Source organism: Lissotriton helveticus, chromosome 12 (genome assembly GCF_964261635.1).
Source record: "Lissotriton helveticus chromosome 12, aLisHel1.1, whole genome shotgun sequence".
Taxonomy (NCBI): domain Eukaryota; kingdom Metazoa; phylum Chordata; class Amphibia; order Caudata; family Salamandridae; genus Lissotriton; species Lissotriton helveticus.
This window is the reverse complement of record NC_136073.1, coordinates 870500839-870516791: the sequence shown is the minus strand read 5'-3', so window position 1 is coordinate 870516791 and position 15953 is coordinate 870500839. Positions and strand designations below refer to the sequence as shown.

The window sequence follows — 15953 nt, the reverse complement described above, 5'->3', positions numbered from 1 at the left end:
AGGACACCCGAAGATCTGCATACAGTCAGCCGGCTCTGAAGTCGTTGTTTCCTATCCCGATGCCTGCTTTTCGCCCCCTTGTAGTGTCACACCGTCCAAAAACACTTTGGCACTGCCCAGCAATTCCCTTTCACTGGACCAGTCAGACTTGTCCAACAGCACCTCTCCTCTGCGTCGTCGGCCATCGTCCTTCTTAGCGAAAATGAAGGTACACCGCAGAAACCCAGTAATTCCAGCTTCGAATATCAAACTGCCATATGGCATTGTTCGCTCCACTGAAAGTTTGGGTAGGGCCACAGGTGCCAGTGCAGCAGAACTAGTGGTGAAGCGACGGGATCAGCCAGCCCGACGGAAAGACAGTGTTCACTCGGTGTACATTGCCCAGGGGACAGAACCAGGTCAAGCAGAGGAGCCGTTTCAGGATTATGAACCAACAGCGAAGTTGAAACGACGCTTTTCCGACCCCTTCTTGCACGTGCCTTGCGTCGAGGAATCGAACCTTTGAAGCACTTGAAGGCACAGTTTAAGAATTCACATTAATTCTTGTGACCAAAATACAGTTGACTATGGTTTCTTCTGGAGACCAAAAGACGTTGAACAGTTCACTGAAAATATTCTCTATTTCCACATTTGTGCCTTTCTTTCTAGCAGGAACAAATGAGACCAAACTTGAGTCACTTTCACCAACCTTTTTGATCTCCCCAAGTTTTTCTTTTTTTTATTTTATAAAGAATTTATTTTTTATTTTTTATGCCTGGTTGTTCTGATGTTTTTTAACATTGTTACATTGTTATTGCATCAACCGAGGACCAAAGTCGACATAATATTTATTCCATTGAGATGGAAATAAATGCCTCTCTGGTAAATGTGGTGGCGGCGTTGAGGCAAATCAGAAGCTTGGGCAGTTTTCTTTTGTTGCATTTTTTATGCACTCTGGCATATTGAAGCACATCTAGTAGGGTACAGTATTACACAGCACAGGGCAATCCAACGTAATACAGCTGGGGGCCTGTGGAATCTCTCAGCTGACCCTCTCATTGGCCAGGTTAAATGGTACTCCTAGATCTAGACATGCTGCGTAACTGAAGCCCATCGCTTCCAGACCGTGCCTGTTACACTCACAGAAGGTTACTTATAAGCCGGCTGTGCAATTCTGAACTGGTCTCGAGCGGATTCTGTTGCCATAAATGACAAGACTTTCTAGATCAAGAATATTATTCTGAAACCTGTGAGGGAAATGGTTACTGCCGCCTTATGACATCCTCACTCTGCTGAGGAAAGTGCAAGCCCTTTTGAAATAATACATAAGAAGCACTTGGATAATGGGAAGTACAGCGGGGGAGGGGGAGGTTGTGTCGATAATATAGCACATCATGGAGCAGTTTATGTATGTGGGTCATTTCCTACTAATATGTCCTATTCTGAAATGATTTGCTGCAATAAGCAATCTCACTATTTTCAAGTATTTCAGTTTTCTTTTTTATTGCTTAAACATCAACATTTTCCAAACAGTTCCTCAAATGTTTGCGGGCACAAATTTGGGCCTCTGTCGTTTATTTACAGAAGATTTGTGTTTAGTTCCAGAAGGAGAGGCGTGAATTTCACACCTGAGCAGAATCCCGTGGGAATATCTGAGCCATTCCAAAAGTAACAGACAATTGGCGGGAAGATGGCCTAGTGTGATCCTGCTCCCCGCCAGGTAATGAGATGTTCCAACTGCTGCTCATCAGCAGATATAGAATATTAAACCCACTCTCGACACCATCTTCTTATCTAGAGGAGCCACAAAGAAAACAATTTAGATAAAAGGTTTTCATGTTTGCAGTTTTATTTTTCCTACAGTGTGAATACATCTTATTGGTGACTTGTCATACCTCCTATGAAGTATCCAATCTGGTACGCCATTTGATGTCTTACAAAGCTCTATGCTGGTAAAACAGACCTTGACCACTGCCTGAGTTCTCTGTTTTGAGATGTTTGAACTGGGCACTGCAGGGCTTGCAAAGAATAACACACACATTCTTTCTTTAGTTGCTAATACACAAGCAGCCAGCTCAACTGCATGAGAGGCAGGAAGCTGCACTCTGCTGCATATCCATGAAGCATTAGGACCCTCAGCCAGATTTAGTCCTCTTGATGAAACTATGGCATTAAGAAACAAAATCACTCTTGTTCCTTCTCCTTTTCGTTTTTGGAGGTCACAACTGCTATAAAATGTCAAAAAAATTCAATCAAAAACACAGAATTGGCTAGTTAATTTTCCTAATTGTAGGACAGGTTGACTATCACCGACTCTTACACCTTCGTTGTTAGTAGAGATTGTGAATCCGGAATCAGTTGCCTTTTGAGGAGAGTCCTTTTCATACCACCATATCACCCTTTTCTGCAGTTGAGACAGACATCATTTGTAAAGGCTCCCACTACATTCTACAGAAGAAGGCTATGGAATTTATTTGCCCAAAACTTGTGTCCACATCTGCAGTGGGAATTCTAAATAGATGATTCTCTTCAAGGCAATAATATAGAGAAAAACATTCCCATTAACCCCCTCTCAGCAGTTGAGTCTCATATTGGAGTAATTGCAGTTGTCAATAGTCGCCTTGGCTAGAATCTTTCAGTGCTGCAGCCAAAGCTATACTTTGGCTGTCTCTGAGTGAAGCCGTTGCTATTTTGAAACTTGCCAGTTCTAGAAGATACCCTTTTTTCTTGACTCGATGTTCCGCAGACTTAAAGTATGGCACTGTGTAATCCTACGGGTCCTAGTCCATATTTAACATTTAAACTTGATGTAGGTATTGTAAGATGGTTTTCCCGACAACAACACAAGCGCTTGAAAAGCTTATTTAAGGCAGACATTTTTGTTCTAGAACAGATAGAGCTGAGGGCTATATTACCTAGATTAAAGAATGTGTAAATGCCTTCAAACTGAGATTAGATACACCAATACTACAGAGTACATGCTTTGTCTTTCAGAATTAATCTTTTCTCTGGAAAACAGTGGGGGTCTGGGCAGTGAGATTTAGTCCCTAAAAAAAGGTAAGGCCAATTTGCTGCCTTGCTTATTTTCAGAAATGCTCGTGAGGTTCCTGACCAACAACACTTGGTATTGCTGGAGGTGGTAACCAACTGAGATTTGGGACAGTACCTGTGCACCATAGCGCCTCTCCTTCATCCTCGACACTGAGGGCTCGGTGCTGCTTTGAGTGTTCTCTCTTTCTAAGGCAAGTCACAGTTCTTTGTATACTGATTCAAAGAACAGCCTTCGTGTGTTGCCATGCCTCTTTGCTACTGTGTGCCAATGGTGTGTCTTGCTAGTGATGTGGCTACTTGTATATGGGAGGTTATAGACTTGCCTTGTCGCTCACTATCAGCCGCTTTATTTAAACCAGAGGCCTAGTTGTAAATTACCTCTGTGCCAAGAAGACGGAGTATTCCGTTTTTTGTTGGGTCGTTTTCAACCATGCTGGCCAGTTTGCTGACCTTTCACAGAGGGAAGACCAATGTACGCCGCAGCAACAAGCTAGTGTGTTAATCTGTGCTTTCTGTTCAGGTGATTGATTTTGGAATGAAATATCTGATTTCTGACTCATTCTCAACCAGAACAGAGCTTTCACTGTTGTAAAGTGGCGAAAGATTGTATCATCCATTTTGCACTGTGAATTGCGTCTATATTCTCATTTTGTGTATTATTCTGCCATCAATTGGTTGGGTCCCGAAAGTGTAAAACTGTATTAAAATGTAAAACTTTTTCTTGTGGACATTGAATGCTGCAACAGTATTCCAGTTGCCCAGCGACTTTCCCCGCTAGCTTCTTCGGTGAAGGCTGGAGCTCTGCTGTTTATTTGAAAGTCGGTCTGTTTTAAGACTAGACCACAACTCCGGCCAGCGCCTAAGCCTCATGCTATGGACTACATTCCTGAGGAGCCCTTTTTTTGAATGGTTCTCTAGATCCAGAAACAACACTTCACTATGAGTATTTCTTCTATGTCATTTATGTCTTAACCAGCCAGAGAGAGGAATTTAATACTGGGACCCAACCAAGGGGCCAAGGATTTGTCAGTATGCTTTTTCTTTTCACAATTTAAAGTGCTCAACTTTATTTCTTCTAAACAAAAGTGTTAACAAAATGTATTTTAAAAAGGTAAAATTTACATACAAAAAAAATAATGGACACCCAGATTGTAGGTCAGAACGTTTTGGAAGATAAAAGGTGAACCGCTTGCATTCTGGTGAACATCGGGCTTGTTAAGTCTCTGCCTCTTATTTTCCGGCAACTTAGGCTCTGTTTGTTATTAGTAGGCATTCTTCTGGTACAAGGGCCACTCTTCTGTGCCAACACAGTGTTTTAGCAAAAGGGGGACCATGGAACCATGTGAGATATCAAGGCCTCCAACAGTTGAAGAGTTTTGTGGGTGTTTTGTGAGATGTTACCCTAAAGCAACTCAAGACTCCATTCCTTGTCTGGCCTCAACAATCCATGTGTTCCAACTGTAGACCAGCAGTAAGGATGTCGTGCAAGAAACAGAAACGTACACCTCTAAGAGCAAAATGTTTAACCCAACCGTACATTTAAAATACCCTTTGACTCTTCAGGTGATTGCGGTCGTAGTATTGTTGATTTTGCTTTTTCCTAAGTTGTTGGAGGATATATTTTGGTAGGCGCACCTACCGTCCTTTGCCTTAACATTTCAACCTTTTTCCCATTTCATGATTACACGTATCAAAATGTCGACGTACAAAAAGATTTTATAAACGATTTTTGAATGAAAGGTATTAAGTGTGATATCCTCGAGTCCAGATTTGGGTTCCCAAGAAAGCATTGGAATTGTACATTCTTTTGAATTTTGATATATTTTTGTCTGCAGTTTATTTCTATATTTTTTGATCAGAAAATTGTTTCATTGCATTGCATTGCCATCTGCATATTGTCCCAGTTTTTTGTTGTCTGGGAGAGTAATAGTTATTTCTGAGAAAATGCCTGTAAGTAAATGTTGTGTGTAAAGCGGCCGTATTCCATTGTTTAACTTAATTTAACTTTGTAAAATAAAAGACAAAATGTAAGAAAATGTACTGTTGTTATTGCAAGCAGTACTGGATTTCTTTGATAACAGGAAGCACAATTTCTGTGCGGCCCGCCATTGCAATTACGACTGATGTTTTCTTTTCAACAAAATACCCAGTGAGGCATGAAGAAAGAAGCAACAAAGCTTTGTGGCTGTGATACAGATTGCAGGAGTAGACTCTTTAAGGGGAGTACACAGGAAATGAAATAGTAAAATTTTATCTACGTGGTGGTACAGGGAATGAAGAAGCCAAAGGGTTTGGAATAACAAATACCACAACACCTTTCTGTCTGTGAAATTCTTTATTGTTTATTTTTAAATATGGCGCTTGTGGCCGCACTGCTGGCATCATAACACCATACGTGACGATCTTGCTGTAAGGATCAGCATACATCTCTGAATGCCTGACTTTCCACCAACCAACCAGACGCCTCCGATCTGCCTCCCTCGTCCTCGCAGAGCGCCAGACCTTCCACCCCCACCCCTATCCCCCATCCCCATCCCCATTCCCCACCCCCAATCCCCACCTCCATTCCCCACCTCCCGGGTCCGCCGAACCGACAACAGAGGGCGGTCTTTCTCGCACGTCCTATTGCACCAGCAATTCAGGAAGGCGCTGAAGACCTGAATGTTTAAATGAAAACCACCACTCAGCAGCCAACCTCTCCAGCGCTTCGAGGCCCTCACTGGTGATTTGATGCGCTCTATAAATGTTTGATTGATTGAGTGTGACTGATAATGCTTTGCGTATTTCTTCTACCGATTGGTTTGATCCAGGTAGACCTCGTGATGAAATGCAATTGAACATCATTCTGCAGTTGGCATCTAATTGGCACACAGTCAAGTCACAGATTCTGTTATTAAATGCTCCGAGAGTTTTAAAAAATATTTTAAATTCTCCAGTATTAGGGGTGTCTTTCATAGATTCACATGCCTGAATCATTCCCGGTCGTCGGAGTGGGAGTCCCACGGTATATAAAAAAGCAAAAATATGCTATAATAACATTGGAAAAACCAGAAATTCCCAACCAGGAAGTAAAGTAGCCCAAGATACAGTAGAAAGAACGTCCACACTCATGACTATCCTAGTCATTTTGTATAGTCCAAACTACAGCCAATCAGGCGACAGCACCCACCAGAATGTTCTCCCCAGAGGCTCAGGCTGTCAGATTTTCTACCACACGTCGTGTGAAGGGAATCTCCCTGAGCTCTGCTCAGTTCTTTTCTATTTTCCTTTTGGAATCTAGTGTTTCTTCATTATGTCTTCCAAGAAATCTTTATTCAGACCTTGCGAATCTTGAGGGAAGCTCCGGCTTTTTAAAGAAGATCCCCACAAAAAGTGCATTTATTGCCTTTGTCCTGAACATCAAGTAAAGGACTGCAAGATCTGTAGAACCTTCCCTCAGAAGCCCTCAGAGACAGAGGGCCGCCTGCTTTTGTGGCTACAAAAGCTTAAGGATTCGGATTATCCTGCGTCTGAGGTAGGCAGTATTGCTTCTGGTTCTATTACAGCCTCTAGGAAGAGAGCTGCTACTGAGGTGTTAACTTCTCCTGGGGCAAAAGTTGCTAAAAAAACAACTTCCATCTAAGGGGTCTCAGAGGCCTTCCTCTTCCAAGACTACTCCCCCTGTTAAGGAAAAAGGTGGTCCATCTACGCCCCCGAGAAGATCCACCAAGAAGTTACCTCAGACATCTGAGAAGATTTTACCTCAGATTCAGCCCCTGTCTTCGACGACGCCGTCGTCGACTCCGTCGGCGTCGAAGATCTCCGTCGCCGCTACATCTACATCGACGGTAACCTGTTCATCTCCTAAGCCACAGATGATCATGTCGACGGCGTCTTCATCGCCTACGATGGTCTATGTCACTGTTAGACCTCTTTCGTCGACGGCAGAATCTTCATCTTCTGCCATCGTCGGCGCCTCGTCGGCGGCTTCTCTGAAGAAATTTCCGTCGACGACCTCATCGTCGACGCTGGCTCTACCGTCGACGAGGAAGCGAGTTCCGCTCCGTAGACGTCGAAGGCTCCATCGTCGACTAAGATAGTACCGTCGACGAAGCCAATTCCGTCAACGAAGTCAATACCGTCGACGAAGGCAGCATTGTTGACGACAACAACAACGTCGACGGCATCATCACTGTCGACGACGATAACCGCACCGTCGACGACGTCTAAGGCCAAATCCAGTGCCACGAGTTCTGCAGCGGACCCACCGTCGACGCCGCAACTATCCTCTTGTACTATCTTGCAGGTATGGTCACCGTCTACGGGTTTTCAGACGCAAAAATCATCTTTGCTTCAGAGGCGTAGTTCAGCATTGGCGTTATCACCACTGCATATTTCACCTCAAAGGGTACCCCTACAGCTTCCAGACAAGCTTCTTCACTCTGAGGACAGTGAGGAGGATTCTGTAATTGGGGAAACATTTGGTGCGGCTACAAGTCCTTCCGAACTAAATATTAAGCTTCAGGAAGACGACCTAGAGAAACAACAGTCGTCTGAGCGGTTGACGTCCCCTGTAGCAAATGTTCCTGCCACTCAGGTGCCAATTGCATTGCTCACCAACCTCCAATGCATGCTTGACGATTATTACAGGCGGTTTCCGCCATCTGAATCTACAGGCTCTCAGCCTCCTACTCCGGCGGTGGAAGCGCCTTTACCTGACTTTAGACCTCCAAGGTCTCCTCCACCGGCACCGTCTAATCAGCCAGAGGGACAACAGTCTTCTGACGAAGAAAAACAAAGAGAAGAAGGAGAGGTTGATGACATGTCGGAGTGGGATGAATATCAGGTGCAGACTCCTTCTCCGTCACCTCCGGCTGCTTTGGACTCACCACCAGTAGACGTTGGTGGTTTTCACCTTTTAATGGAACGGGCTACTAAGCAATTTCATATGGATATGGAACATACGGAGCAGGAATGCTTCCTTTATGATTTTAAGGATCAGCCTAGAGAACAAGTCAAATCTATACCTATTATAGACCTTATATGGCAAGAGGGTATTAAGGTGATGTCTACTCCAGCTTCCATACCCCTGGTCCTGCCACGGATTGACAAGAAATATAAGGCACCGGCAAAGTCACCTGCGTGCCTTATAGGGCAACCAAAACTGGATTCAGTTATTGTTAAAGCTGCTCAGAAGAGGTCTAGAACCCCTCATCTCCAATTGCAGCTCCACCGGACAGAGATGGTAGGCGCCTTGACGCCATTGGAAAACGTGTTTCAACTATGGCAGCTACCACGATCCGGGCTGCTAATTCATTGGCCATCTTGGGCAGATATGACCGGCAGATGTGGTCGGATATTGCGCCATACATAGACCAGATTCCGGAGCCCGCTAGATCTGAAGCGCAAAAGATCTTCCAGGAAGGAGAAAAAATCTCGTCTGAGATTATCGATTCGGCGGTGGACGTTGCCTCCACTGTTTTCAGGCAATTAGCAGGTGCTGCTGTTTTACGTAGACAGGGGTGGCTACGATCTACGTCATTCCGTCAGGAAATTCAAACAAGGGTATTGGATATGCCTTATAACGGTGATTTTCTGTTTGGCCCGCAAGTAGAAGAAGCCTTGCAGGCAATTAAGAAGGACACAGAAACAGCGAAAAACCGTGGGCACCCTCCAATTTCGTAAACAGCCCTTTCGAGGAGCGAGAGGACGTGGATCATCCTCTAACAGAGGTGGATACACACAGCAATCCTCCTACAGACAAGGAAATCAGCGCTACCAAACACAGCGCTATCAATCTTACGGCCAACGGAGAAATAATTATTCCCAGAACAGGGGGAAACCGGCCTACCGCGGAAAAGATAAACGTCAATGAGACTTGTCACCTGCCACCGATACTGCCCCGCTCTCAGGAAAAAGTTGGAGGACAAATATCAAAATTTTACTTAAAATGGTCATCGATAACATCGGACAGGTGGGTCCTGGACATTGTGGCCAAGGGCCATGCCCTAGAATTCGAACAATTTCCTCCGAATGTTCCTCCAAAGGGCCCACCTCAAGCTCACTTAAAGGAGCTCTTTGCCCTGATAAATCTGATGCTAAAGAAGGGAGCAATCGAGAAAGTGCCTCAAAATATGAGGGGAACAGGATTCTACTCCAGATTTTTCCTAATAAAGAAGAAACCCGGAGAATGGCGTCCGATTCTGGATCTCCGTGCCCTAAACAAATATCTGAAGAAACTAACATTCAGAATGTTATCACTGCAGGAAATATTGCATCTTTTAGCAGCAGGGGACTACATGGCCACCTTGGATCTCCAAGATGCGTATTTCCACATCCCCATCTTACCTCGTCACAGAAAGTATCTGCGATTCAGAGTGGCTGGCAGGGATTATCAATTCAGAGTACTTCCCTTTGGGCTGCGCTCGGCACCCAGAGTGTTTACAAAAGTCCTGGCCCCAGTAGCGGCTCACATCCGGCTGGAGGGGATACAAATATTCCCATATTTAGACGACTGCCTTATCAAGGCCAGATCGTACGAAGACACAGACTACCATCTTCAACAGTGTCTAAACCTCTTTCGGTCTTTGGGCCTATCCATCAACATCAGCAAATCCCAGTTAATACCATCACAGAGACGGGCTTTCCTGGGAGCAACTTTAGACACCCAGCTACTCCAAACCTTCGTCTCGGACGAAAGGCAAGACAAGATACAGAATATGGCCCGGTCTCTCCTTTCAAAACAGTCAGTTTCAGTCCGACTGTTCAAGTCTTTTCTGGGGATGGTATCGTCGTGCATTCCGCTAATACCAAATTGCCGACTCAGAATGAGGCCTCTTCAGGAGGAGCTCAGCCTACAATGGCTACAGGTCTCCGGCACCTTCGAGGATCTCATCCAGATTACACCTTGCATGCGGGATTCCCTCCGCTGGTGGACACAAAGAACAAATCTACAACAGGTTTGTGCATTCCTTCAGGATACGCCGAACTTTACATTCACCACGGACGCATCCCTCGAAGGCTGGGGAGCTCATCTTCTGGGCCTGACAATCAGCGGCAAGTGGAGCCCTCAGCAAAGGTGTTGGCACATCAACCTGTTAGAACTGAGAGCCATCTTCCTTGCACTCAAAGCATTTCGTGCAATCATCCAGGGGGCCAATGTGTTGGTGCACACAGACAACACTACAAGCATGCACTATGTCAACAAACAAGGAGGGACAAGATCGAAGCCTAGGAGCTGTGTACATGGTCAATACGACACAAGATCAATCTCCAGGCGGTTCATGTTCCTGGAACGGAGAATGTACTGGCAGACACGATCAACAGGACAACATTGTCCACTCACGAGTGGGAACTTCATCAGCAGACTGTGGATCGGATCTTCCATCTATGGGGTCATCCAGACCTAGACCTCTTTGCAACCAAGACCAACAGCAAATGTCGATTCTTTGCAAGTTGGCATCCCCACAAAGATTCTCAGGGGAATGCGTTTTTCGATCGACTGGTCTCTGATATATGCGTACGCTTTTCCACCAATGCCGCTAGTTCCCAGAGTCCTGCGGAAGATGGCGAAGGAACCATGACGGTTGATTCTCATTGCTCCCAGGTGGCCTCGCCAGTACTGGTTCACCGAGCTCATTCTCCTGTCAGAGTGCAAACCGATTCAGTTGACCCCAATTCCGGACTTGCTCTCCATTCAAAATGGCCGGATTTACCATCCAGATCCAACGTCACTGAGATTAGCGGCCTGGCGCCTGAGTACCGTGAGTTCGCCCATCTGAACATCCCTGTGGACTGCAAGGAAGTTCTAGCCAAGGCGCAAGAGCACCTGCTACCATAAAGACGTACAGTCTTAAATGGAAACGCTTTTGTGTTTGGGTCGCTCAGCTGGCATTAATCCTTTTTCAGCTAAACCAGAAGAAATCCTGCCTTTTTTCCTCCATCTAGCAAGATCAGGATTGTCTCATGCAACCCTTAAGGTATTCCTAGCAGTGATTTCGAGATACCGACAAGATGGGACAAATTCTCTTTATTCTACGAGAATTATACAACAATTCTTTAAAGGTCTTTTTAGAATGTTCCCTCCGGTACGTCGTCCACCTCCAGCGTGGCATCTCAACGTTGTGTTGGCGCAACTCATGCGTCACCCATTCGAACCTAGCCATCGAGCAGATCTGAAATTTCTAACATGGAAGGTTTCACTGTTATTGGCCCTGACTTCTTCTAGGAGAGTCAGTGATATCCAAGCGTTCACTGTTCAGCATCCTTTCTTACAATTCACAAATGACTCTGTAGTGCTCCGCACTAATCCCAAATTCATTCCTAAGGTTCCTTCGGACTTTCATTTAAACGAACCCGTGATCTTAAAGACATTCTTTCCTAGCCCACAAACACCTGCGGAAAGGGCATTGCATACTCTGGACATTAAGAGATGTCTGAAGTTTTATTTACAAAGAACATCTACATTGCGCAGATCTGATCAACTATTCATCACTTATGGTGTAATTTGTAAAGGACAGACAGTTTCCAAGCAAACAATCCCAAGATGGATATCTGAAGCTATTGCCACGCACAAGCAGGAAGACCTTTACAAGCAGCTCCTAGAGCGCATTCTACGAGGGCAGTGTCTTCCTCTATGGCCTTATTCGCTGGAGTCCCTCTTCAGCACATCTGCAGAGCGGCAACCTGGGCCAGTCGCCATACTTTCACCAAACACTATTGTTTGGATGCAGCCAGCGAGGCCGATGCTTCAGTGGGTCGAGCAGTTCTATGAAATCTTTTTAACTAAGGTAAGCCTCTGTTTCCCACCTCCTATTACTGCTGTCAGACGCGTATTATGTCTCTATGTTGCGTATGCTTTTAATGATATGTTTATTTACATATTGAATTGCTATGTGCTGTTAATGTTGACAAGCTTAAGCTACCTGTAGCGTCTGCCAAGCACAAATATGTACTGCTATCTACTCTGATTCAGGCATGTGAATCTATGAAAGACACCCCTAATACTGGAGAAGACCAATAGTTACTCACCTGTAATCTGTGGTTCTCCAGTATTGGAGTCTTTCATAGATTCACATGCAACCCGCCCACCTCCCCTCAGAGGCTCTCAGGCTACTTTGGTTTACCATCACTCCTTGCGAGAAAATCTGACAGCCTGAGCCTCTGGGGAGAACCTTCTGGTGGGTGCTGTCGCCTGATTGGCTGTAGTTTGGACTATACAAAATGACTAGGATAGTCATGAGTGTGGAAGTTTTTCTACTGTAGCTTGGGCTACTTTACTTCCTGATTGGGAATTTCTGGTTTTTCCAATGTTATTATAGCATATTATTTCTTTTTTATATACCGTGGGACTCCCACTCCGACGACTGGGAATGATTCATGCATGTGAATCTATGAAAGATACCAATACTGGAGAACCACAGATTACAGGTGAGTAACTATTGTTCATATGCAGGCTGGAACCACTAGAAGGCAAGGCATATGAATGTATAAGAGATGACAAGTAAGTAAATGTACTATTAATCGTCATCACATTAGTACGCATTGACTGCTTCACAGCATTGTGTACTTTTTTTATTTTCAAACATGCTGCACCGCTGCCGCACTGCTGTGCAAGATGTCTAAAAAACGATGACAAAGCCAATACCTTGTTTAGGCTAGACTTATTGCCTTTGCCAATACTTGTTTAGGGAGAAGACAGGGCATGGGGAAGAAGCAAGCATAAATTACCTCAAATAACAAGGATCAAAGGGAGAAGTCAACCCAGGAAACTGAACTAAGCACAGGCTTAGTAAGGAACTCGAGTGACCCTCCATCACAGATTTACTAGTGAGAATCCTGAAAGATCAGAATAAGGCTTTTTTTTGTATTTGCAAACTGTTGACAGGCGAGATGAAATCAGATCCGGTTTGAAGGGATAAAAGATCTTCATTCACTTCCTCCACCCCCTCCTTTCCTCCAGATGTAGCCACTTCTGAAAAGGCCATGCTGAATGGCCTACAAGAAAGAGTTCTTTTTGAAATATCTTGAAGGCCTCATTAACAACTGTGCTTCGCAAGGCCTCAGAGCAGTGCTTAATATGTGCCGGTGCTCAGCACCAGTACTTCATTGGTTTACAGTGTTCGGCACCAGCACCTAATTGTCAGCACCATCCTTAGAACAGTGTACCACATGGTGGCGCTGCTCATGTAATTTAGAGATGAGCAGAACAGCGGTTGTTTAGGAATACAATATACATTAAAATTGTGGTAATACCTGCCTTTCCAGCCATTCCTTTAACTTTGGGGACCTGGAATAATCTGAACTGTTACATTTACATGCAAGAGAGATGGTTAGTAGTTGTTTTGGCAGCGATGACAAGGGCGATGGGTGGTGCAAGCTGTAGTGGCCTCCTGTTCAGCGCCCTGCATAATAATCTACAAATTAAGTGCTGCTGCAGAGGTCTCTTACCTGTGTTGATTGTGGAGAACAAGGCTAACTTCAAAGGCCTTCGAGGACAGCAATCACAGTCCTCTTCCAAGCCCATGTCTGCCCTGTCGACAAATGCTTTTAGTCTGTTGACATGAAGTACCCTGTGGGGGCTTCTGGGAGTCCCAAGGTCCACCAAGTAGGTGACATCTCCCTTCTGTTCAATTATTGTATGGTGACCAGACCATTTGTCCTGGAGTGCTGCTGGGTCCACTGGCTCCAACACCCATACTTTCTGTCCTGGCTGGTACACAGTCAGTACAGCCTTTTGGTCATGCCAAGCTTTATGAAGTTCTTGGCTGGCCTCAGGGTTTTTGGAAGCCTTCTCCATATATTCAGCCATCCTGGAGTGGAGACCAAGTACATAGTCCACTATGTCCTGCTTAGGCTTTTTGAGAGGTAACTCCCATCCTTCCTTCACAAAACATAGGGGTCCTCTTACAAGATGCCCAAACAAAAGCTCAGAAGGGCTGTAGCCAACCCCCTTTTGTGGTACCTCTCTGTAAGCAAACAGAAGGCAGGGTAAAAGGATGTCCCATCTTCGCCTCAGCTTTTCAGGTAACCCTTTTATCATCCCTTTGAGGGTCTTGTTGAACCTTTCCACAAACCCATTGCACTGTGGATGATAGGGAGTGGTGAACTTATAGTTGACGCCACACTCCTTCCACATTGCAGTCAAATATCCTGACATGAAGTTTGCACCTCTGTCAGAGACAACCTCCTTTGGGAACCCCACTCTGGAGAAAACTCCAAGTAGGGCCATTGCCACAACAGGAGCTGTTGTGGTCCTCAGGGGAATAGCTTCTGGATACCTGGTGGCATGATCCACTACCACCAGTATAAATCTGTGCCCAGATGCTGTTTGGGGGTCCATTGGTCCTACAATGTCTATCCCCACTCTCTCAAAGGGTACCCCCACCACAGGTCGTGGTATGAGGGGGGCCTTTGTTGTGCCACCTGATTTGCCACTGGCTTGGCGGGTAACACAGGAGCGACAAAACTCCTTGGTATCACTGAAAGTGAGGGACAAGTCTGTCCCAAGTCTTGTTGTGGCCCAGGTGTCCTGCTACGGGAATATCATGGGCCAAGGTAAGAAGGAAGCCCCTAAATTGCAGAGGTATAACCAACCTCATGGAAGCACCAGGCTCGAGGTCTCTAGCCTCTGAATAAAGGAGCCCATCATCCCAATACACTTTATGGGTGCCTTGAGCATTCCCAGCAGCCTGCTGTCTGAGGGGTTCAAGAGAGGAACAGTCTAACTGTGCCTGCCTCAGATCTGCCCTTGAGGGTCCCCCTGTCCCAAGAAACTCAACCTGATCAGGCTCAAGCTCTTCTAGGACAGTTCCCTCTTGGATCTCAGAATCATCCTCCTGGGAGGGCTGATCCTCAACCTGAGGCAGGGGGGAAGGCACTGCCGTAACCCTCTTGCTCTTTCTCTTGGGTAGTGTCTGGTCTATTGTTCCAAGATCCAGCACTTGTTCAGGTAAGCACTTTTTGGCCTGTGACCTGGTCACAGCAAGGCCATGTGCTGATATTCCCAGCATTTGTGCATGGGTCCTATACTCCACCTCAGACCAAACTGAGGTTTCAAGATCATTACCTAACAGACACTCTACAGGAAGGTCTGAACTCACAACAACTCTTTTGAGGCCAGTTACCCCTCCCCAGGAGAAGTTAACAACTGTCATACTATGGGAGGTAGTGGCATTGCTAGCGTTAGTCACTAGGTAGGTTTCACCTAGTATGATCTGTTCAGGGTCCACAAAGTTAGGTGTCACCATGGTGACACTGGCACATGTGTCCCTGTAGGCCTGAGCCATCTTATTATTAATAAAATGTGTCTGTCTGTACTTGCTCAGATTACTGGGATTTACAGTAGAGGACATTGCTATGTCCCCATCATAGACAAGAAAAACCTGAGTTGGTACTCTGACTAGGCCAGAGTCCACCTCAGTTCCCAGGGTCAACCCTACTACACCCTTTTGCTGGGAACCACCACTAACAGCTGGACTAGGGGGAACAGTTGCCTTAGGGGCAATGGTGGTTGGTGCTGTGCCCTTCTTGGTGCACTCACTAAACCAGTGAGAGACTGATTTACAGTATCCACACCAGGGCTTCTTTGGACCTTCTTGTTTCTGTTTGTTCTTTTTGGAGCCACCCTCCCCCTGTGCCTTTTGGGGGCCTGGTGAAGACTTCTGGTCTTTTTGTTTCTGCTCATTACCCTTCTGGTCTGCCTTTTTCTGATCACCCCCTTGGTTCTGGTTTTTCTGCTTAATCCTGGTTCTGACCCATTTGTCTGCCTTCTTTCCCAATTCTGGGGGAGAGTTCAGATCAGAGTCAATCAGGTACTGATGCAATAGCTGGTTTTGACAGTTGCTAAGGATTTGCTCTCTCACGATCAAATTATACAATCCTGTATAGTCCCTAACGTGACTTCCCAATAACCAGCCTTCCAGAGCCTTATTGGCACAATCAAC

General features: G+C 45.5%; 1 protein-coding gene across 9 annotated transcripts in view; it reads left to right on the top strand.

The window, feature by feature from the left end:
* Positions 1 to 5066, top strand: part of MYO9B (myosin IXB) — a 443882-nt gene extending 438816 nt beyond the window's left edge. For 8 of the 9 annotated variants that reach the window (XM_078671320.1, XM_078671318.1, XM_078671314.1 and 5 more), the window contains one exon: positions 3 to 5066. In XM_078671320.1, coding sequence (XP_078527446.1) covers positions 3 to 505 — 503 coding nt within the window. In that variant the 3' untranslated portion in view covers positions 506 to 5066. The remainder of the gene's footprint in view (positions 1 to 2) is intronic. The other variant, XM_078671321.1, reaches the window with a different exon arrangement.
* Positions 5067 to 15953: the final 10887 nt, after the last annotated feature.